Source organism: Rhinolophus sinicus, chromosome 16 (genome assembly GCF_057876585.1).
Source record: "Rhinolophus sinicus isolate RSI-liver-muscle chromosome 16, RSI-T2T, whole genome shotgun sequence".
Lineage (NCBI taxonomy): Eukaryota > Metazoa > Chordata > Mammalia > Chiroptera > Rhinolophidae > Rhinolophus > Rhinolophus sinicus.
Window position 1 is genome coordinate 10,441,140 of NC_142516.1, and position 22,225 is coordinate 10,463,364.

Sequence of the window (22,225 nt, forward strand, 5' to 3'; positions counted from 1 at the left end):
TGGAGGCAGGGAAGCCTGCTCATGGTGACAGTTGCTGGCGGCACTGTGGGGAGACCTTGGCGAGTGTCGTCTCATTGCGTCTTCCTAACAACTCCCTCGGGTAGGAGCTGCCGTTACTGCGTGTACAGATGAGGAGAGTAAGGCTCAGATGGTTAACCCACGGGCCCATTGGAGCCCAGAGGGTAAGTGGAGGCTGGGGTTCAGTCTGAGACTGTCTGACCCCAGAGGCCACCTCCTGACCTGAGCACTCTGCCCCACTGCCACCCCAGCCAGCAAGAGGGAAATGGCCAGGTCAGAGGTGACAAGCAGTGAGGGCTGTGGGGCTAGAGAAGGCAGTCACCCAGAAGTAGAGTGGCCGAGCACCAGGTTGGGAGGAAAGAGAGGGGTGTGGATGGGGGCAGCAACCTGTGCACCCGAGGAGGGGGGCTCCCTTCTCCCTGTCCTTGTACTTTCCTCCTGATGAGCAGTGCAAGTTGGGGGGCTCCATTCCCCTTTGCCCAGCACACTTCCTGTAAGCCATGAAGGGGGAGAGACATGGCTCAGTGGGCAGCCACACTCACGGCTGGCGTCCTCAGCCCCAGATGGCCTCCAGCTGAAGAAGGCTCGCTGAGCATGGGTTGGCCCAGACAGAATCTGGGAAGCAGGAATATATTTCCATCCAGGCAAGCTCTATGTGCCATGAAGACCCCAATTCTCCACCACATCCCTCGGCCACCTCTCCCCTCACACCACTCTGACAGCCCTTTCCCCCAGGAGCTGGGTTCAGAGGGTAAGTTGGAAGGCAGGTTTGCTATCTGAAGGATCATTCCAACCAACCAGAGCCCTAAAGCTCTGTCCAGGAGAAGTGTCAGGGGAGTCACATGGAATTCTAATATGCTTAACCACATATGCAACATAGTTTCATTTTCACATGTAACGAATATTAAAAACTACTAGGATATTTTACATTCTTCAAACTAAGCGTCTGGAATCCACTGCTTTATACTTACAGTATGTCTTAGTTTGGACTCACCACATGTGGCTGTTGGCTCCTGTAGTGGGCCGTGCTTGTCTAGACTCTGTCGAATAATGGCATACCTTTGTGAACCACGTGGTTGGATGGGCAGGAACCAACTGGAAGCCTCCCAGGGTTTGCTGAGGGTCAGAGGTCTCTCCTAACCCTGCCTACCCATCTCTCACACTGTTCAGGGCACCTGGATGGGCGTGCCATTGAAAGGACCAAGCTTGACTTTCAGGATTTGTTGTTCCGTTGTTTTTTTATAATATTCAAATTCTGATTTCAAAAGCCAAGCATTTTGTATAAATTTTATTGTTCGTCAGATATTTATTAGCATGTATTTTCTTCCAAGGCCCAGGGATGAAGTCCCTCAAAGAAATGGGGTGGGGGGGGCTGGCAGATGCTCTGTGTTCGGGACAAGTCCCACCGAGCAGGGAGTACTGGGCGGGGTGAGCACAGAAGGTTGCGTCTGACCAGGGCAGAGTCTTAAAGGATGAGTAAAAGTTTGCCAGGCAGACTAGGATTGGATAGGTCATCCCACCTGGAGGGCAGGCAAGAAACGAGGCATGAGAGGCCAGAGCCATTTGGGGGTCTGCCAAGGTGAGCATGGGTGAAGGTTTGGAAAGGTCTGGGGCACGGCAGAACCCAGGTCTTGGAGGATTTGGAATGCCAGCCCAGGGCCTTGTTGCGCCATCATCCAAGGACTGGGGGCGGAGGGGGGATGTTGGGGCACAGCAGAGGTCTCGAAGCTGGGGTGTGGCATGCTCATCATATTGCACTTTGGAAGATCCCCTTTGGCCTGTGTGGAGAATGGCTGGAGGGCATGCAGGCAGGGGCCCCTGGTGGCAAACGATTACAGTGGTCCAGGTCAGAGACGAGGCTAGAACGAAAAAATTGGCAGAGGGGAGGGCCTCAGAAATGGAATGTACAGGACCAGTGACCAGTCAGTGCAGACGTGTCAAGGCCTGGATGCTTGCCCTCAAACCGTGTGTGCAAATGCATCAAACCATCTCCGTGTGTACTGATGTTTTAAGTTTCGCTTTAATGCAGCCACAAAGACTCCGTCCCACTCGCCCGCCGCCTCCCAAGATACAGCGCTCGACGCCCGTGAGTAGCCAGTGGTTCTGGCCCCTCCCCTCCTAACACTGCCTGGACCGCTGTCCCCGCCTGACTAAACCTTGGGAGTTGGAACTCAGCTGCCTTGCAAAAGAAAAATGGGGATTGGGGTTCCCAGCTTCCCTTCTCTGTGTGGCATGAACCCGAACTTGCATTTTCTGGGCTTCTCTCTCCTTTTCGTGAATCAGTTCAGGGACTTGCAGGTCAGAGCTGTAGGTCACTGGGGGCCACCGTGTGGTGTGTTTGCCGTGTGTGCAGCAGACCTCCTAGGATGAGCCACGTTTCTAGCCAATGAGCTTTAAAGCCTTGCTCCAACCGCCTCTTCTCACCAAGGAAGCAAATGTCTGGCAGCAGGGGTCTCATCCCCGCCAGCCCGGCGTTTGCAGGTGCATGTGATGTCCTCTCGAAGGAGGAGTCTGTGGCCGATAATATGGCACTGGTTCCGGTGCAGATAGGTGCTCCTCCTCTGGCAAGCCTCACGGGAAGCTCACCTTTCTGTGTGACGCACCAAGGGAGGGTGGAAAAGCAGGACGATGTGTGATAAACCCACCAACACCTGGGAAAGGGGTGGGCGAGAGAAAGAGGGAGACCATCTATGTTTTTAAAGAGATGCTGTGGGAAAATATGGGGTGTGGTCCCGTTTTTCAGCCTCGGTGAAGTCATTTTCCTTGTAAGCTTAGACTTTGGCCATGCCGGAGCATAATAATGTTAGCAGTTCCTTTAAAGTGGGAAACTTGCTAGGATCATTTGGTGAGGGCTGTTTACCAAGACGAGTTTTTGTCTCTTGTTCAAAGCGGCCAGTGCTCCTGCAGCCAAGCAAAGGGGTCAGGTCCCCACCGAGTTGCCCTCAGGGTCCCCCACAAACGGGTGTCCCAACCCCCTCCCACCCTCCGCAGCGCACATGCCCAAATCCGTCTTGTGAAAGGTGTGGCGGCCAAACGGTGTAGGTGGCCAGGCTGAACTGTGTCTGTTTTTTACACCCAGCATCGATGGGGTGGCTGTTCTCTATGTGGATGTCGGAAAGTTCTAGGGTCCTTTTTTCCTCCCCTTCCCTACCATGTGTGGGAGTTAGAGGGCTAGGTGGAGGTTGGGGGGATTTAGAGGGCTTTACGTGTGACGGTCGTGAGGTTACAGTTCCAGCCACGTGTGATGAATCGATCCTGTTACCCAAGCGGTCATCAGCACAGCTGAAAAGGCTGGAATGTTTCTGCTCACTGTCACTAGAAGAAAGGCGCAAACAGCAAAAAGAAAAAGCACTGTGGGGGACAGGTACCCCTTCTGAGTCAAACCTTGCGTAATTCAGTGAGAGTTTCAGTATGCATTAGCAACATGGCCTTGGGGCATAGACAATGCTAAGCTTGGACACCAAAGTTGTGGGGCTTCAGGCAAATACTGAGGCTCTCTGAGCTTCACTTCTCTCTCTCTAATAGACCCTCCTTCTCAGAGGGTTTTTGTAAGAGTGAACACAGATGACATCTGTAAAGCGCCTGGAATGCCAGCCCAGGGCCTTATTGCGCCATCATCCAAGGACTGGGGGCGGAGGGGGGTGTTGGGGGGCAGCAGAGGTCTGGCACACAGGAGTGGTTCTTCTTGACAGGTTTTTAAATCTTACTATCTCTAAGGAATGCCGGGGTTTCTGGGTAACCAACATTGTTCAGGACTGTCGTCCTTAGGTACGTCATCCCATTGAACCTGACAGTCACTCTATGAGGAGGGCACTGTCTCCACCCATTTTAGAGGTGAGAAAACTGATGTTCGGTAACTTAACTCAAACCCCTCAACTACAGATAGGGGTCATCAGACTCTAGAACCTGTGGTGCCTCCAGCATCCCAAGCTCCCTGAACCCTCCACCTCCATTTCCACGGAGTCCATCTTAGTAGAAAGTACTGGGGCAGAGCCTTCAGATGAGAAAAAAATAATCAGCAGCCGGCTGGGCTTCCTGTGCAATGTCTAGGGCAGTATTGGATCCTGGCAGAGAATTAACATTTATGCAGCACTTTTTATGTGCCTGACGTATACTAGGCACTTGTGGAATTATTGTCTCATTTGTCCTTAGAAGAGCCCAGAGGCAGCAGATGCTGTTTCCCCAGTTTGCAGCCGAGACCCAAGAGACAATAAGAGGCCGGGCTGGCCTTTGAGCCCTGGCCTGCCTCTGCAGTGCCTGTCCTTGCTCCTCACCAGGCGGCCTCTTCTGCAACCAGTGGGCAGCACTCAGAGTTCCCTGTAGAGACCTGGGACCTGAGGCAGGCAGGGACTCTCTTAGAAAGCAGGATACGGGTCAGGGTTGCTCCCCTTGGAAAACTCAGGTACTGGAGACAGCTACAGTGGACTCTCTGTTGTCTCACCAGCATTAGGATTCGTGCAGATTGGGGGTGGGGAGGTAGCCACATCCACGGGCAACTGAGGACTTGGGAATGCAAACGTCATCCTGAGAAAAGCCTGCCGCTGCTCTGGTGCAGGAGGCGACTAGCGCAGCACTCGGGCTGCACGCCCCTTCGGTTATTTGGCACTGAAGAGGCAGGGTGCTAGCAGAACCAGTCTCGTAGGCTTGGAAATCAGAAAGGCCTGCCCTGGTTTGAATCACAGCTTGGCCACTTCCTGGCTATGTGACTGGGGCAAGATACTTACCTTCTCTGAGCCTCACTTTCATTGTCTGTAAAATGGGTTTAGCAAGACCTACCTGGTGAGGGTAATGAGGCCATACAAGTACAGTGCCTAGCACCATCCCTGGCATGAAGCATGAACGTATACCCACTTGTGCCAACCCAGACACCTTCTGCCAAGCAGGATCACTATGGGGATCCTAGGTTTTGTGCTTTCAGGGTGTGTTCACTCCAAGTGCACTCGTGCAGACAGGTCCAGTGGGCCCACTGCACACTAGGGGTGAACCTGAGAGACACGGGGTATGGAACCCCTCAAGGGCTTCGAAGAGGATGGTCTGACGAGCTCCCATGTCAGGAGCCACTGGCCCCCAGCTGGGCTTTGCCTGGTCATGTAGCTGCAAACATTGTGGGCAGAAGTGCAGCTGTTGCCCCAGGGTGGCGGTAGCCTGCGGGGGTAGCCACTCAGCCTTTTGGAGGGAGCTTTGTAGCCTGGCACCTGTGGCTGGAGTTCAGATGTTACCAGAGGGTTTAGATTTTCTTTTTGAAGAGAAGGAAAAGGAAAGAGCAGAAGAAAGCCTTGCCAGTGTCTGGTGGACTGAGGGGAGTGGGTCGGGTGTGCGAGGGAGAGGAGGCTGTGGTTGGCTGCATGGGAAGTGCTTTATAAGCTCTGTATTTATTATTTCTTGCTCACCATTAAAATCAAATGTACTCGGTGCTTTTGTATTCAATACACATTTAACCCTGCCGACTTAGATTTCTCAGGTTTTAAATCCGGTGGGGAATTGGCTGGTTTCCCAACTTTACCCTCAAGTCCCCCTTGAACAGAGCTCAAAATCCCTGTTTAGCATTTTCTCCCCTGGCACTGCTGGGATCCTAACACTGGTGGGGCGGCCGCCGTGGTGTGTGCATGTGGTTTCTTCCCTCATCCCCAGCCCCCACCCTTCCTAAGCACCCCAGAAAGACGGATGTGATCGCTGAAATATGACGGGCCAGTTGTCGGCATCGTCTTGTGGTTCGGGTTTAATTAAACCATTTTGTCTCTCTGTGTCTGTCTGGTTGCGGCTCTAACTGTAGGTTTGGGGCCGTGTGTGTGTGTGTGTGTGTGTGTGTGTGTGTGTGTGTGTGTGTGTGTATCAGAGAGAGAGAGAGAGAGAGTTGTGCTTGTGTGTGCCTCTGTGAGTGTATCTGTGAAGCTTTGTGTGTGTTGGTGTCTCCAGGCCTCTGTGCACGTCTCTGGGTAGTTGTCTGCCTGTGAGGATCATTTTCTGGCTGGCTTTGTCCACACCAATCAGGTGTGTGTGACTCTGGGTGTGTCTGTAGCGCTGGGGGTGACTGACTGTCCCTGGTCTGTAGTGCCTTTCTCCCCCTCCCCCGCCTTCCCTGCCTCCCGCTCCCCTCCCCCGCCCCGCCCCTCGCCTGCTCTGTCTGTTTTATCATCCCTAATGAAGCAGTCTTCTCCATCGATCCTGCTGATTGCCAACCCATTCCTTTTGTTTGTTGGCGCTGAGCCATTCAGCGGCACTCTGACAGCTCAGCTCGTCTAATTAGCTCTGTTGTTCTTTTTCCCCATGTTTCACCACGTTGCAAGTTCAGTTGAAGTTGCCACAAACTTAATCCCCCCGTTTCAGCCACAAGTTCACATTCCTAACCCAGCCTTTATTGTAGCAAGGAGCAGCCATGTGCAAGGACAGGCTGGCCGGCCTTAATGTCTGCCCTTTCCTGAAACCCCTACCCCAGGACCTGGGGGCAGGACAGAGCTGCTCCATCGCCCCAACTGCACACCTGCCTTTGTGGTGACAAGTCTGGGGGAGCATCCCAACCAGGTGACCCTGCTTACCAGCTGCCTCTGGCTCTGGCCTGGGAAACCAATTCACAGTTAGAATGGGTGGGGGTGTATCCATTCGTATATCCAGCAAATGGTGACTGGATGTGTCTGCTTTGTGGCAGCCACTGTTCTAACAACAATGATAATAATAGCAACATTATTGTGCACTTCTCAGATTCCAAGCAGTAACATTCAGTGGTTTCTAAAAATCTTGCTGAGTGACCCCACTCGATTTCTAGGCACTGAGCAGGACGCTAGGCAAGAGTAAGACCATGACATTTGGCATCTTCCAATTCACAGACACCCCTCCCCTGGCCTCCTTTTGTTATTGACAAGCTCACAGAGAAGCAAGGTGAGCATTTATGGAGCCCCACTGTGTACCAGGCCCCGTGCTGGCACTTTTCCTGCGTCATCTCAGTGGATCTTCACAGTAGCCCCATAGAAGAGGACAGCAAGAGTGGTGGGGTGCATTTGGCACTTTTTATTTTTTTACCACCTCTCTGAGTTGCCAGACGAGGCTGAGATCAGACTGGCCACTCCACAGGAAAAACTTGGGTTAGATCAGACGTGCAGAGACCTGAGGGCTTGATCAGACTCTATAAAGACTTGTCTTTTGTGCAGCCAACTTCTGTAATCTCTGTTCCGAAGCCATTGTGCTGTGTCGCCCACAAATTGCTGGGGGAGTGATTCAGAGAAGAGGGTGGGCAGGAAATTGAGTGTGTGCCCTCCTTCCCTGTCCTGTCCGAGAACCTCAGCCATCGTGGCATTTCTTACTTGGTGCCTCACCTGCAGAGAGAAAGCAGGCCCCCTGCACTGGGTGCTCAGTCATTTTTATCAGCCGTGAAACTCACAGCTAGGCTTTCTTAGCTTAGCTCACTGGCATTGGAAATGGTCGGAGATGACAGTGCCCAATTTAAAGCCATGTAATATTGATTGGACAAAATGAGTATCCTTCTAGGGGCACCTTGAAATTCTCAGCCTAACTCTCATCACAGGCTCTGCTGGGGAAGAGGGTGTCTTTTTCAGTAGGCCCTCGTCTTGGCTTTCAGCGGCAGCAGACCAGGAGAAAAACCAAAAGGCCTATCTTGTCACTGCAGCCCGACTGTAGATCAGGAAGCTGTGTGCTTCACTGTCAAGTACACCCAGCCGTGCCCCTTGAGCTGTGTGCACGCGGTGAGCCACCTAGAGTATGTGGCATCCAGGCTGAGCCCTGCACAGGAGGGCTGCATGGGGATGCCCTGGGGGGCAGAAGATGACCTTTATGGCGCTCTCTAATGCCATTATTTACTTCCCACCCCCATTAAGAGAGGAAAATAAGCATCTTATAATTGAGTTGTAAAAATAACAAAATGAGCACGTGTTCCCTAAAAACAAAGGCTGAGTGAAACCTTTTTGTTCTAGCCCACGGGTTTCTGGGTTCTAGAAGAAGGTGAGTGGGGACTTAGCCTCATTGAGGGCCTCTTTGTTCCAGGTCCTGTGTAGACAGTATCTCATCGAACCTCCCCCCACCTCCCAGCTGTTCTGTGAGGAGGCAGGGGGAACTGCCCCCTCCCTGCAGGTGACAAAACCACGCTCTTCAGAAGAACCTTTCCGGTTTGAGTAGGCCACCAGATGCCAGCACGCGTCAGTTGCACGTGCAGTGGCAATGGTCTCATAATAAGCACAGCCTTTTAGCCTGTTCCGTGAAAACCCCTCCACATTGATTTTGGGGCCATTTACCTGAATTTTCAGAATGTTGCTGTTTGGCTTCTCCAACTCACTCCCTCTTGGGGGTTTTCCCTGCGCCCATTCTAGGTGCGCCCTCCCCGTCCACATGTCGTCAGGAGACCAAAGAGCAACGTACCCGTGGAAGGCCGGAGGACATCCGTCTCGAGCCCTGAGCAGTGAGTACCCATCGCTCCCTCCCCTCTGTCTGCAAGAGCCCCATGGGGCTGGCGCTTTGTGGCGCCCACGCTGTAGCCCTGGCCTTTGAAAGGCGTCCCTGGAGCCCAGAGCGCGCGTGTCAGAGTGGTCAGTCGGGAGCAGGCTTGATGTTCAGCGTCGGCTTCTGCTACCAGTGGTCACACCAGTGGGAGGCCCCAGAAGCCAAAGAGCTGGGCACCTGGGCTTGGCTTTGAATGAGGGTACTTAGGCTCAGAAGAAGGTACCGGGCCTTTGCTCAGGCTGAAGATGCAAGGTCAGCAGGAGACAGTTAGGAACCTGGCCAAGGAGGTGACCACTTAACAAGGGCCGCCACCTCCCTAAGGCCGGGGAGCTTGAGGTCTAGAGCTCAGATTTACACACAGGACTGGCCAACCCACTGCCCCACCTCCACTTGGCTCCCCTGTGCCATAGCATTGATATTACTACAGCCCTGCTTTTCTACCTCCCCATGGACCCAGAGGTCCTCGGGGCAGGCACCTGGCGTAGGACTCACCTTAAAGTCACTTGCTGAGTAGATGTTGGGTAGGTATTGGATAGATGGGGTACATGGTGAGGCAGGTATACAAGCAGTGGCCCCAGGCTAAGCTGCCTGGTTGGGGTGAGGCTTCAGGCTACACACCACCTGTGTGCGGAAGGGACCACTGCTTCCATCAGAGGGATGCAGGGCTCCCCCTTTGTCCCCAAGGCGCACAGCCCTCGGGCTCTGCCCAGACAGCTCAGCAGCTACACACTGGCTCCACTAATCCATCTTGGTCTAGGGTAGTTTGGGGAGCCAAAAACATTGCCCCAGGGGCCCTAAAGTGCCTTGGGTGAAGAGGGGGGTGCAGTCCTCATGTCTGCACCACTTTCAGAGAGTTCTCGGGGAAAGAAGAGAGACTGCAGGCCCCAGCCCAAAGGACCAAAGGGCAGAAAGGATTCTGCAGTGTCAAGTTGTGGCCTGAGCCAGGTGGCGATACACCTCAGCTCTTCCAGGATTCTCGGGTTTACAGTTCTTGTTGCTTGAGGCTGTTGTGCCGTAGAACCAGCCTACTCGGGCAGCCCTCAAGCCTTGTGCAGAAAGCTATGGGAGACAGAGTACGTGTGTGTGTGTCTGTCTTGGGAGATGCTTGGTTATGCACAGTTTGGAAGAGAGGACACCTGAAGTTGGGTATAGGTTCAACTTTTGCTGACAATAGGACTGTGGGGATATGGAGGACTAACTAGTCCCTGGCCGTGAGTGGCGTGGATTATGATTGCCCCCTTGTGGAGAAAATGGGGCATGGCTTCAGAGTTCCTGAGACCTTCAAGATTTCTCCTTGGGGGGATGAAATCAGTCACTTTTCTTTAAAGCCACCTCTTTAAAACCGGGCTTGCACTGGGATACAGGGTCATGGGCCGGTAGATACTGACATGTGAACCCGGAATACCCTTGCACGGCACAAAAGCACCCCAGACCAACAGCACCACTCACGTCCTACAGACCAGCAGTACCTGTTTCGTGGTTCCCAATTAGAGGCTGGGCTTCCTAATCTCACCTGCTCACCGTGCTGCTTCTCCAGCCCGGTGGTGGGGGTGCCTCTGGTGTGTGCCAAAGAGCCCGTGTCTGGTGATCCCATCCTCCTGGTTGTGACCAGGACTGTCGGTATCACTTTTTAGTTCTTTTTGCAACATGCTTTGTTTTAGATTTCTGTTCAGGAAACGTGGGGTTGAAATGACCCAGTGGGAGCAGAGGGCTGGTTTAGTGGCAAACTGGCAGCAATAGAAAAACAATGACAGGATCTCTGTGACCATACCTCACAGCGGCTCCAGCCCACCAGGAGATAAAGAGGTACATTTGGGGACATTGTTCCAAGAGTTTCTGTTTACATTTGTTTTAATGGGTGGGGTTGGAGGGGATGGGGGCTTTTCACCCATTACATCAGTGGCATTTCTAGTGCATCCTGGGTGTTTTCTTGCGTCTCTTCCCATGCTGCGCCCCCCCCACCCGTGTGCTCCTCCAGTTCCAAATGCCATGTCACAACAGCACTTGGATGTGTTTGTCTCAACTGTCATCGACTCCAGCTGGCAAGACCAAGTTCTTGAAACACAGGAAGCATCCAGCGGAAAATATTTTAATAAAACAGACTCCTCATAAAATATTGTTCTAGGGAGGAAAGAACCCAGCTCCACCAATCTGTCAGCATTGTGTTAGGAGACACGAGAAGACAAGCCGGCAGGCAGGAACCAGATCCTAATGGGCCGTCGTTGCGGGTGGTTCCACGTTGGGCGCACGAATCAGTGCCTGGCCCTTTAATATGGCCTGGATTTTCTTGAATCACGGATCTCTGTCAGCACTGGGACCAGCAGACTGTGTCGGAAACGTAGAGGATTTGGGTAGCCGAAGGAGATACAGGATCTTTGAAGCTGAGGGAGGGATTCAGGCCTCCTGACTTCTTGCCCCGACTCTCACGTCCAAATCGCATGTTAAACAAGTAACTTCATGGACAGCAAGATGGAGCTGGTTAAGAACAAGACGGTCTCCACAGCCTCCAGCGGCAGGCAGCTCAGTGTCTGGAAACCGTCAAGGCCCAGAAGCATCGGCCGCCAGCTCTCTGGCCAGTCCATCCATTGCAGTCTGTCTCTCCCTTTCCAGATGATGGCCTTCTGTCCATTCGTGCACCCATTCATTCAGCAGATATCTTTGAAAACCTACTAAGTGCCAGCTTGTTTGAGTTTTGAAAAGGAGGCCTTTAAAGAAAATCCCCACGCTGACTCTTTTGTTGACTTACATTTTCCCAAAATGAAATTTTTTTCCTGTTAGATTTTCTTCCTGAATCAATGATAAGTGTCCTTACCCCTTAAAACCATCTGATGGCAATGGGAAGAACACTTCAGAAATATTTCTCGGGAAAGCATTCCCTCCGTTTTTCAGTTGACATTAGCTAATTGATATTCAGTGACTATTTCTCCTCAAGAACGACTAACTCCTCCATCAGTATTCAGAACAGGGCCGGTGGAATGCCCCCGCACTCCCAAGGGTAAGCGTTAGGGTCAGCCCGCATCAGGCAGCCTGGCTCAGGGTCAGAGGCCAGTCAGCAGCAAGTGCAGTCGAGCACCTCTCATGTTCTAGGCCCTCTTAGGCTGCTGTTCATTTCTCCTCCCACAGAATGGCAACTCAGGCTCAGAAAATGTATTTGCTCGGTATTCCAGGGTCATCCAGTTCGAAAGGGGCAGGACCAGGACTCCGTATGCTGCTCGATTTCACTCTCTCAGTTGCACTCTGCTGGCCGTGGGGGTCCATTGTCAGTGTGGCTTTGCCTAGAGAGACAGCTCCACGTCCTAAGATGATTTGTCCCGCATGCCACCCTTTCTCTCTGGTTCCCTGGAGTTGGGGACCAGAGCTGTTCAGTCCTCTTCCTGCCAAAGAAGCAGTGTCCGCTGGTGCACGAGTGTTTCTACCTGAGGAAGGAAAGAAAAGCAACATTTACTGAATGTCCCTTAAGATTGTGAAGGATAGGTGATGGCTTTCCCACTTAACAGATGGAGAAACTGAGGTTCAGAGAGACACTTTCAGTAACTTGGCCAAGGTTTCAGGGCTAAAAAGTGATGGGACCAGTTGTCTGATGACAGAGGCCTCGTCGTTTCTTCTGTACCATCAGGCTTTTTGTTAGGAAGCTAATTAGGATTATATTCTGAGGGGCGAGGACCATGGGGGCCACGGTGAGCGCGATGAGGCTCACCTGGTTGTTTCAGCCACAGTGTGCATGGCTACCGGGCCCCGACTTATTTTTCTTTCGGCTTGTCAGGTATAGGATGATTTTCCATGGAACTTGATGCTTAGAAGGAGCCGATAACCATCTCTAAAAGACAGCACTGTGTTCAGTACCGCCCGCCCCTCAGGACCACACACACTGGCCAAAGGCAGGGAGTGAGCTGCTGGTCCCCAGGTGTGTCTCTCTGTCAGGCTGTCGTTCGTTCACTGCAGTGGGGGTCAGGAGCAGTCGCCCTCACAGAGTAAGGGAGGAGATAGTTACATGCAGGCTCCACCTTATTTAATCTTCTCCACAACCCAGAAGGGTCAGGCTGTCCTCTGCGTCTTACTGGCTACGGGGCTTGGGATCGGATGCACCAGTCCCAACCAGCTGCAGAGTCGGAATCCTTACAGCCACACACCTCTGTTGCACCTCACGTAAGTGAGACACAGAACACCCTCCAGCCACACGCGTCTTGATTGGCTGCAGGCGGGTTCTTTGAAGTTTCATTGTACTAAGTAAGAAAGGCCCAGATTCAGCCACCAGAGGCCCACAGGTATTGCCATGCTCACCCCTCTGGTCAGATCCACACAAAATGTGCTCTTTTCAAATAATTTTGTTTGTTTGTAAAAATAACCCGATAGCCTTATAAACATTCTGGGAAGAGACAAGTTCATTCCGAATCCCATACTTACCGTGTTTCCCCGAAAATAAGACCAGGTTTTATATTAAGTTTTGCTCCAAAAGACACATTAGGGCTTATGTTCAGGGGACGTCTTCCTGAAAAATCATGGTAGGGCTTATTTTTTGGTTAGGTCTTATTTTCAGGGAAACACGGTATTAGCATTTCTGCAGATTCCCCTCCAGTCTTTCTACCACATCTGTCTGCAAAGCCGCAGCTTCCTTGCAGTATCTCATCCTATGGACTGGCCACAAATCCTTGGAACCCCCGTTTTGGGGGACTGTGGAAGGTTGCACTGGGGGTATGTGCACGGCCTACCTCCTCACGCCCGTCACATCGGGTCTGTCGATTGTCCAGGTTTTCGCTAATACGAAAAATGCCAGAGTAAATGTTCTTGTCCTCCAAACATTTCTTACTTTACATCCTAATAAGAAATGGAATGATTAACAGCTGCCATTAACTGAGAACCGCGTGCTAAGCACTCTACACACACCGTTTCCTTCAATCCTCATGAGAAATCTGGGATGGGGAGGTAGGTATCATAAGCTCTATTTTATAGAAGCTGAGACCCTGAGACGTTGTTACCGCCCTTGCTCACACAGCTAGTTAGTGGCAGAGCTGAGCTTCAAATGTGTCTCTTTAACGCCAGAGCCTGTACCCTAAACCAGTAATAGAGGCAGATTCCTGCTCCATGTTGTTAAATAACTTTCTAAAAGAATTGTACTATTTTACACTCCTACCCCAACTGTGGGCTCCCTGGGAATCTGCATCTGGGGGGCCCAGAGGAATGTGTGGCTGGCGTTAGAAATCCTTCTGGCCAAGGAGAAATTCTGCAGGGTGCACTGGCTGGGCAAACAGTCTGTACACCAAACGGCCGGCCCATGCTGCTTAGGAATTGGAGAGTCTGATCATCTGATTGCACTGCATGACCCCAGCACCCAAAGCCTCAGAAAATTAAAATAAGATCAGAAGAAGCTGCCAGAAGGATTTAGAGAGAGCTCTGCCCAAAGACCCGGTCTTTTGCAGTTGTATCTCTTCAGGCCCATTGCACACATGCTCCGGAAAAAAACTGATATTTTGTGCTGCTCCACCCCCGGCCTCCTCAAGCGGTGGCTACAGTGAGGGGAGAGCCGCTTTCCCTCCTGTACAAACCCAGAGCTGCCCCTGGGGTGTGGTCAGTCAGCTCTGCTGGGATGGTGGCCTGGTGCATGGCAGGGCTTTGGCACCTGACAGGCCTGGGGCAGACCCTGGGTAAGTCTCTTTGCCCTCGTTTTTAAAACACAATGCCTATTAACATTCCAAGGAACACGACTTGAGAACCTGCCTGCAGGAGCCTCACTAGCGTCCTAAGGTAGCCAGTCTCCCCTTCTGCCATCTCCTGCAGCAACTGCTGCGGCCTCAACGATCAGAGGTTCCCCCATCCCACGCCCGAAATTCCCTGGGTTTCCCCTGATGTAGCACTGACCTACCATGTTGTAGTTTTCACATCACATGAAGGTGTGCGCACACACAACACACACGCCAAGAGTCTGTGAGCTCCAGGTCAGAGCCAGGTGTACTTAACTCCCGGACCGGAGCCCAGCCCAGACCTCTGTTCAGGGATGTTTACAAAGGACTGAACAACAGAAGCACTGACGGCAGATTGAAGCTTACAGCCCAATCCCCTGGAGATGGGGGAGGGGTGTCAGTTAACAGCCTCAGATGTGTAAAGAGCACCTGCTATGTGCCAGGTGTGATTAGGATGTGAACATGAAGCTACCAGCATCCCACCCCCTGCCCTGGCCCTCTAGTTGCCAGAAACTGCGATCGGCCCCAGGAAAAAGTCTCCAAGATGCCAGCTGGGCCCTGGACCCCAGGGGGTAAGGGCAGCTGTCTGCGTACTACCCCCTGGCAGGCTGCCAGGACCCACTCCCTGAGCGGCTAAGAGTCCAAACACCCGAGCAGAAGGCCACAGACCCAATTAGCAAGGCGAGAGGCTCCAGACCTGACTCGGGCTCCTCCCCTCTCCAACAGTGGGTTCTGGGCCCTGGGGACGAAGCCAAGCCAGAAGCCAGACATGGAGCTGAGCCCGGACTGGAAAAGCAGGAACTGCCAGGGAGCCCCCAGGGGTGTGCAGCAGCCCAGGAAAACAGGCCCTCTGTCTCCAACCACTTCTGCCGGCCACTCGGAGGGAAGGACTTTTCCCAGGGTCTGTCACAATCGGGGCAGTTACTTCCAACTGGACAACCAAGCCTTCAGGATGCCCTAGGAAGGGTGTCTGTCCTCAAGACATAACTGATTTCAGTCACCTCTAAAAGGCTGTGCCATTGTGACCGAGCCCCCTCCCTATTACAGCTGGCATGTCGCCATTTCTCACGTGCCTGTTTCCGGCCCAGAACTTGCCCCTATGTCGTCTTGGTGAACCTCCCCCACACCCCACAGTCTTCCAAGTGAAGGCATTGTCAGCCTGCTCCACCATGAGGGAACCAAGGCTGCAGCAGCCAGTGGAACGACCCTGGGTCTGCTGGGTCCCACGTCCTCGCCCACTGCTTTCTCGCCAGACGCACCCCCCACCACCACCACTTCTGCCACAGAAATGATGCGGGGTCTCATAGCCAGCAGAGGCCACTTAGGGATGAAGGACAGTTCTTCTTCACAGTGTCTCTTCCTCATAGGGAAAGTGCCCCCAAGGTGTCCCCACCCCATCTTGAAGACTGGGAAAGTGGAGCAAAGCCCCCATCCTGTGCTTGAGCCTCTCCGCCTATGGGGGTGTCCACCTGGTGGCCTGGGAAGGACTTCTCAGGGCACCTGGTGGCCTGGATGTAGGCGTGTGAATTGATACGAGTGATTTTTGTTCAAAGAAGGAATAAATGAATGAACATACAGGTTGATAAGTAGTTGAATGGATGGATGGATGAAGGTTGGAAGGGCAAAGAGCACCGTCAACCCAAGAGAGGAGATCAGAGCCAAGCCAAGGAAGGCCTCCCCGGTGCCTGCCCAGCCCCTGAGCTTGCACATGGCTGTCAGCCCTCATGCAGGTTCAAGGGCCTCCACCACCTGCTGCACAGCCCCAAGCCCCCTGTGCGCACTCCTCCCGTTGTGCAGCCTCTCCCATACTCACGATTAAAAGCCCAGCTCCCATGTCACCTCCCAGGTGAGCCAGGTACACCCCCACCGCTGCCCTCTGGCAGAACAAGTCCCCAGTGGGATGGGAAGGACCTGCTTTCACACTTGGACCAGTTCTCCTGACAGGAAGACACCTTCTCATTGTGATCGCAACTCATGACAGCAGTGATTCCCTCGCTGCTGTTTTTAAGTAGATAATCACATAGGACTAAGTGTGAAGACCCTCCATCCAGCATACCGTGTTTCCCCGAAAATAAGACCTAGCTGGACAGTCAACTCTAATGTGTCTTTTGGAGCAAAAATTAATGTAAGACCCGTTATAATATAATAATATAATAAATATAATACCAGGTCTTATATTAACTTTTGCTCCAAAACACATTAGAGCTGATTGTCCGGCTAGGTCTTATTTTTGGGGAAACAGTATGTGTCTCCAGTTCTTCCTCCCTGAGAACACCCCCAGCCCTTGGCCTGGGTCACATAGGAAGAGCTCAGTGCAGTTCCAGAGCTGGTTCTGCAGCTCCAGCACTGAGCTTGTTTCCCCCAGAGCCCCTCCTGACTTGCTTCAGAGCCTTTTTCTATTTTCTAACCTGTGCGCATGCTGAGGTGTGGTCTGCAGTGTTGGCCCTGTGTCCCGGTGATGGAGGGGAAAGCATGGGACTCACTCAGATGATTCTGATGTGCTAGGGTATGCCCAGCTGGGGACCAGTAACCCTAACTGGGAAGGTGTTTGAAGTCAGGGAAGACCTGCACAGGACGCAAAAGCCCAGAATGTATGTGTTAGCAGGGGAATGTGGCATATGGATAGCAGTTGAGTGTTCGCTATGCAGTAGGTGTTATGCAAAGCCCTTTACAAATATTTTCATTCAACTTTTCTGATAAGATCATCAGGAAGGCTGTAGAATTCCCATTTTACAGATAAGAAATTGAGGTTCCGAGATGTAAAATGACTTTCCCAAGGTCATCTGGCTAGGAAGTGGGGATGGTAGAGGGCTGGCTGGACAGACGCCTCCTGGGGACTGTCCCTGCTCATCAGCCTACAGGAGCTACGTAATCCAGACGCCAGAGCGGCCAACACATTTACAAAGTAAAGATCTTTTGTGCTAGAGTGAAATGATCCTTTAAAAAATGGTCACCAGCTCCCCTCGTTACCTCCGGAGACCAAGTCCTTGCTGATTTTTTTCCCTTCTTTATCTCAAGTACATTTAAATGTCAATTAAATTTGAAATATCTACATTTGTCAGCATTTCATTTTGGGCCAGCGTGACGTGCTGCTGATTTGTCCACGCGATGTGACACATGAAGAAAACTCTCGAGATGCAGATCTTCCTCATTAAAAAATAAGCCCATGCGATCCCGGCACGGCAGAGAGCCACAGAGCACGTCCTCGCTTCCTGACGCTGTGTCTCTGACATGGTATTTAAAAAGGAACAGCCGCGCCTGTCACCACTGTCACACGCGCGCGCTAACCGGCGACACGTTAAACCAAACATTAGAAAGGGTTCGGGAAGTCATCTGCATGGGAACTCCGTGCCGAGAAGAGGTGGGCAGAGGCGGGAGCAGCCATGGGAGATGATGGGGTCTGAACGGTGATGGACAGCGGGCCTTTCTTTCTCGCCAAGACGCCAGCAGCCCTCGCTGAGTAGCCAAGTTCACCATGACCTGCCTTCTCACAGACAGCTCTTTGTGGATAATAAAATCCAGGCAAGTGGTGGGTGGCAGACTGCAGGGTAGTAGCTGAATTGGGTTAATGAGGGAAGAGGTACACTTTTTTTTTTTATTTCACATTCTGCCTTAAGCTAATAAAAAATTTAAACCTGGACGTTTTCGACGGTTCATCCTTTATCTCTGACAAATATCTGACTGTATGTTTCATGGGAGAACATGAGCAGTTGAATTTAAATAAGTTTATTTTGAAATCTCACCTTTTGTTATAAGTGGGAGGGGAAGCGCCCTATGCCTCGTTTCATTGTTTCGGATCCCCAGAACTGAAGAGGCAGGATTCCAACGTGATTTAGTGTCAGGAAATGCAGATTCCCAGCTCTACCTTGAGCTGCTGTGTGACACTGGGCAAGTGACTCCCCTTCTCTGAACCTTGGCTTCTTTATCTGAAAAATGAGGATGTGATAAGGAATTAATGAGGAACTGTACAGACAGCATTGAGCCCAACCCTTGTGAGTCCTGCCAGTGTCATCGTCGTCACCTGTGTGGCCCAAAGCCTGGACCTGAAGGAACTCTGACCAAACCACGCGGCCAAGTTCTCATCTGGTTGCTCTGTCACTCTTGAGAAACAGACATTGTGTTCAGGAGACATCCAGGGCCTCTTGTTGGAGCCACTGCCCGCGCAGCCTGGCCTGGCCAGGAGAGCCAGCGACAGAGCTGGAAATCGCAGCTCCCCCTCTTCCCGCTCCCTAGCTCCGCCCCTCTGTGATCACAGTGTGGGGAGCCACTGCATTTTGACAGTGACATGAGCTGCCAAAGCCAAGGTCCAGTCCAGCACAAAGGCTCTTTGCTCTTGTGTGAATCCAGACATCCCTGGCAGGTGGAATGCCAAGCTGTGATGTCTGCTTTCTTGTCAAAGCCAGGGAGGAGGCCGTGCTTGCATGGGTGTTGGAAAGGCATCCGAGATAGATTGGAGGGCCACCCAAGAGCCCCAAGCAGAGGTGTGTCCCCACGTATACATCTGCCTCCAGCCCGGCTGACAGGAAAGTGGGGGCCCTGAGCTGGAACCCCTGCTCGCCACTTCCCGGCCAGGTCACTTGTCACATTTCTCTCCTTCGCCCGTGACGCCTAATGCTCAGCTAACACGGTGTGCTCACAACAAACACTCAGGAAGTGCCTCTTGGTTGGGTGCATGGCTGGACAGATGGACTAATGACAATCTCATCCTCTGTAAAATCAGTACAGAGATACCTTCCTGCTCGGCTGTTGGCATCATTGCTTACGTGTGGGTATTATTGTAAACACTTTCCGGAGACTCGCACCTGCCCCTGTGCCTGACCCACCCCTCCGATGTGGTCCCACCCTCTGGATCTCAGTGTCTCAGGACAGATGAGGAACTCAGCGGAGACCAGTTACAAGCTGATGGGAGAGACACATACTGTGTTGGGACTCCAGGAAGATGGGGGAGTTGAGTGGGTACCTTGTCTCCACAGACACTGCCTTCCATTCATTCGACCGACAGACTTCCATTGCATCAATACTGTGCCCCAGGTGGGGACAATGAGAGGAATGAGCCAGGCGCCTGCCCTTGAGGAGCCCACCTCAGAAGTAGAATTACAAGAGATCAAGTAGTCTCAATGACGTGCTAAAACATGCAGCCAAGGAGACACTAACCATCCAGGGAGCAGATGCCAGTTGGGAACTCCAGGAAGGCTTTCTAGACGTGCCATTCATCTGGGTCTTCAAGACTGAAGAGCAGTCAGCGCACCAGGCAGAGACAGCAGGCAGGGGGCGGGGGCAGGGCAGGAGGCGGCGCACACAGGTGGCCAGGGCCAGGTGTGCCGCTCGGTGTCTGCCCTGCTTGGAGCTCGGACTTGGCACTGCTGCTCTGCAGCCCTCACCACTGCCCACCTAGGAAGTCATTCTGCCAACGTCTGAAAGTTATTATTCCTAACACTTTACTCAGCGGGTTTACTCACCACACAACAGTTGCCGCTAAATCTCGCTTCAGAGCAGCAGATCTGCAGGTGTTAAGCAGGAGAGTGACAAGGTCGGGTTTGACTCGGAATGGGGGTCCAGGCACTGTGTGGAGAGTGGCCCTTCTGCCTTGTTTTGTGTCCTGGTGACAGTGGAGGAGCCAGGCAGCCTTGTCCCGAGGGTGGCCAGTGCACATTTTGGCAAATGAAATCTTCCTGCCCTCCCAAGTCCAGAGGAAAATGTGCCCCCCTGGGCTGACGCACTCTGGTCCAGCAAGGTGGCCTGGGAGAGGAGAGGAGCCCCGGGGCCCACCCACCACCTACCTCCCTGTGTGCAACCCTGGGCAAGTGGGGTCCCCTCTCTGCGCCTCAACCCCCACTGCAGTACAGGGCAAAGCTCTGCCTGGCTAACTTCCGGGGAGGATGCAAGGAAATGCAGGGGTTCATGTGTGAGGCTGCTGAGAGCTCCACCGCCCGGCAGCCAGCCCTGGTTCTACTTTTGAAAGAACAGCGTATTCTTGGGTAACAATTGGTTTAGCCCCCATGATGGCAGATCGTAACAGAGGCCAGTAACAATCCACTGCCCCAGTCCCCAGGCGGGCAACAGGTATGCCCCCGGCCATGGTTCCCAGGTACTTTGTTTGGACATGTTGCTTTTTCCTAAAACTAAACCTGGAAGGAATGGCATCATATAAAGCAAAGAAAGGAAACTGCTCTGGCCGGGGGTGTGGGGAGAGGAGATAGCACCCCTCAGGCTCTTCAGTGTCTCCTACCCACCCTCTCCCCAAACTTCACCCTCGTCTCCAGGGATCCTCGCCACGTGTGTCTACGTTTGTTGTCGGAGGCGGAGGTGTGGGCTGCCCGCTTGCAGCCATGCGCTTCAACAGAAGCCACGGGGCTGGGATTTGAACTGAGGTCCACCGGACCCAGCTCCCCTCTCTAAGCACAGGCCTCTCATGGACCCTGGTCAGTGTATAATTCATAGCAGCCGGCGTGCGGGGGTTCCTCTGGGCCGTGTGCGTGTTTGTGTTTATAGAGGCAGAGCTCACAGGTGGCTGACAAGGGAGATGCATTTTTTATAACAATGAATATTTAATTTCCGCATCACAGATGAAAAAGACTCTCTGAAGAGGCATCTGAGGGAGACACCAGAGAGTGGCCACTAATCAGAAAAGGGCCTTCTCATGAGTGCACTTCCACAGGCTCACTTTCTTCCCTAACTTTATTTTTTGTTTTTTCCTGATTATTGGAGTAGATACGCACATTGTAGAAAACATAGAAGACACAGAAAAATAAAGAGGGGTGGGGGGAGTCACCCATACTCCCACTAGCTGTTGTTGATATTTAGGCACATAGTTTTGTAGTCTTCTATGTATTTTTCTGTAAGTAGATGAGAGAGACTGTGGTATAATTGCAATTCTGCATCCTGAGTTTTAGGTTTTCCTGTGTAAACATTGAAGCTAATGGGAGGATAATATCCAGCCATCTGTACCATAATTCGCTTTACCAGCTCCCTGTTGCTGGAAGTTTAGGTTGTTTCATGTTTTAATATTATAAACATAGCAGTGAGGAAGACCTTTGTGCATAATCCCTCGCTATACTTAGGGTTAGCTAAATGGAAGTGGGACTACCAGGTCACAAATGACTGTGTTTCAGGCTCTTGACACCCGTGGCAAACTCAGTTTCTTTTCCATTTGGGACCAGCTTCCTCACTGTGGGGCCCGTTGGGCCTTCCATGCCGCCTGGCCTTCTCCGGGACGCCTCCACCCACGGCGGGCAGAGGGAGGCCAGGGCCCGCCATGAGCCCAAAGGTCTCCTCCCCACCCCACCACGTGGAGTTCTGAGGGCGCCTCCTAACTGTTCTCTTCTCTCTTGTGTTCCTCTGCCTCAGCCTGGTAAAGCCCTTGCGACACTATGCGGTCTTCCTCTCCGAAGACTCCTCTGACGATGAATGCCAGCGGGAAGAGGGCCCGAGCTCTGGCTTCACTGAAAGTTTTTTCTTCTCCACTCCCTTTGAATGGTCTCTCCTTCCTCCTTCCATTTCCCTGAGCTGGGCTTGGTGACTCCCCGGGGCCTCTTGGGGGGAGAGGGTGGCCAGTGCTGCTGGCCCTTGCATGGGGGGAGGGGGCGGTGTCTAGAGCTGCTGCGTTCCAGTGCCCCAGCGCCACCTTGCAGGGAGAACAGCACCTCTGTGAGCCTCTTCTCAGGCGTTCATTCTGCTGGCCTCACAGAGGCTGTGACGGTAGTGAGGTGACAAGAGCGACAGGGCTCTGAAGTTGTGAGACAGGAGCCCTGGTCCCTTTCCTTAAACAGGGAAAATGCACTTGATTGTTGCTGGAATTGGTGGCTACAATTAGCCTGGTCGGCGACGCCCGAGTTCTTTATCCCAGCACATCTTGGGAAGCCATGGGGACGGAGTGTAAGGTTTTAAGTTTTAAAAGAGAAAAACTTGCTGCTGTGGGATGTGTGTATTAATCCTGGCATAGCCTAGTGTTTTATTGATCTGCCTGACTTTAGAACAATTTTTATCATTATTATTTTTAGCCTAAGCCTCATGCTAATTATAAACTGAAATAAAAATGAAGGCTCACCACAATCCAGCCACTCCCCCAAAATTAAGCTTTT

At 52.4% G+C, this 22,225-nt stretch overlaps 1 protein-coding gene across 17 annotated transcripts in view; it reads left to right on the forward strand.

The window, feature by feature from the left end:
- DENND1A (DENN domain containing 1A) overlaps positions 1 to 22,225 on the forward strand; it is a 472,628-nt gene that overhangs the window by 444,000 nt on the left and 6,403 nt on the right. For 12 of the 17 annotated variants that reach the window (XM_088793184.1, XM_088793181.1, XM_088793183.1 and 9 more), the window contains 3 exons: positions 2,048 to 2,104; positions 8,337 to 8,425; positions 21,492 to 21,620. In XM_088793184.1, coding sequence (XP_088649310.1) covers positions 2,048 to 2,104; positions 8,337 to 8,425; positions 21,492 to 21,620 — 275 coding nt within the window. The remainder of the gene's footprint in view (positions 1 to 2,047; positions 2,105 to 8,336; positions 8,426 to 21,491; positions 21,621 to 22,225) is intronic. The other 5 variants (XM_088793182.1, XM_019728519.3, XM_088793187.1 and 2 more) reach the window with 3 other exon arrangements.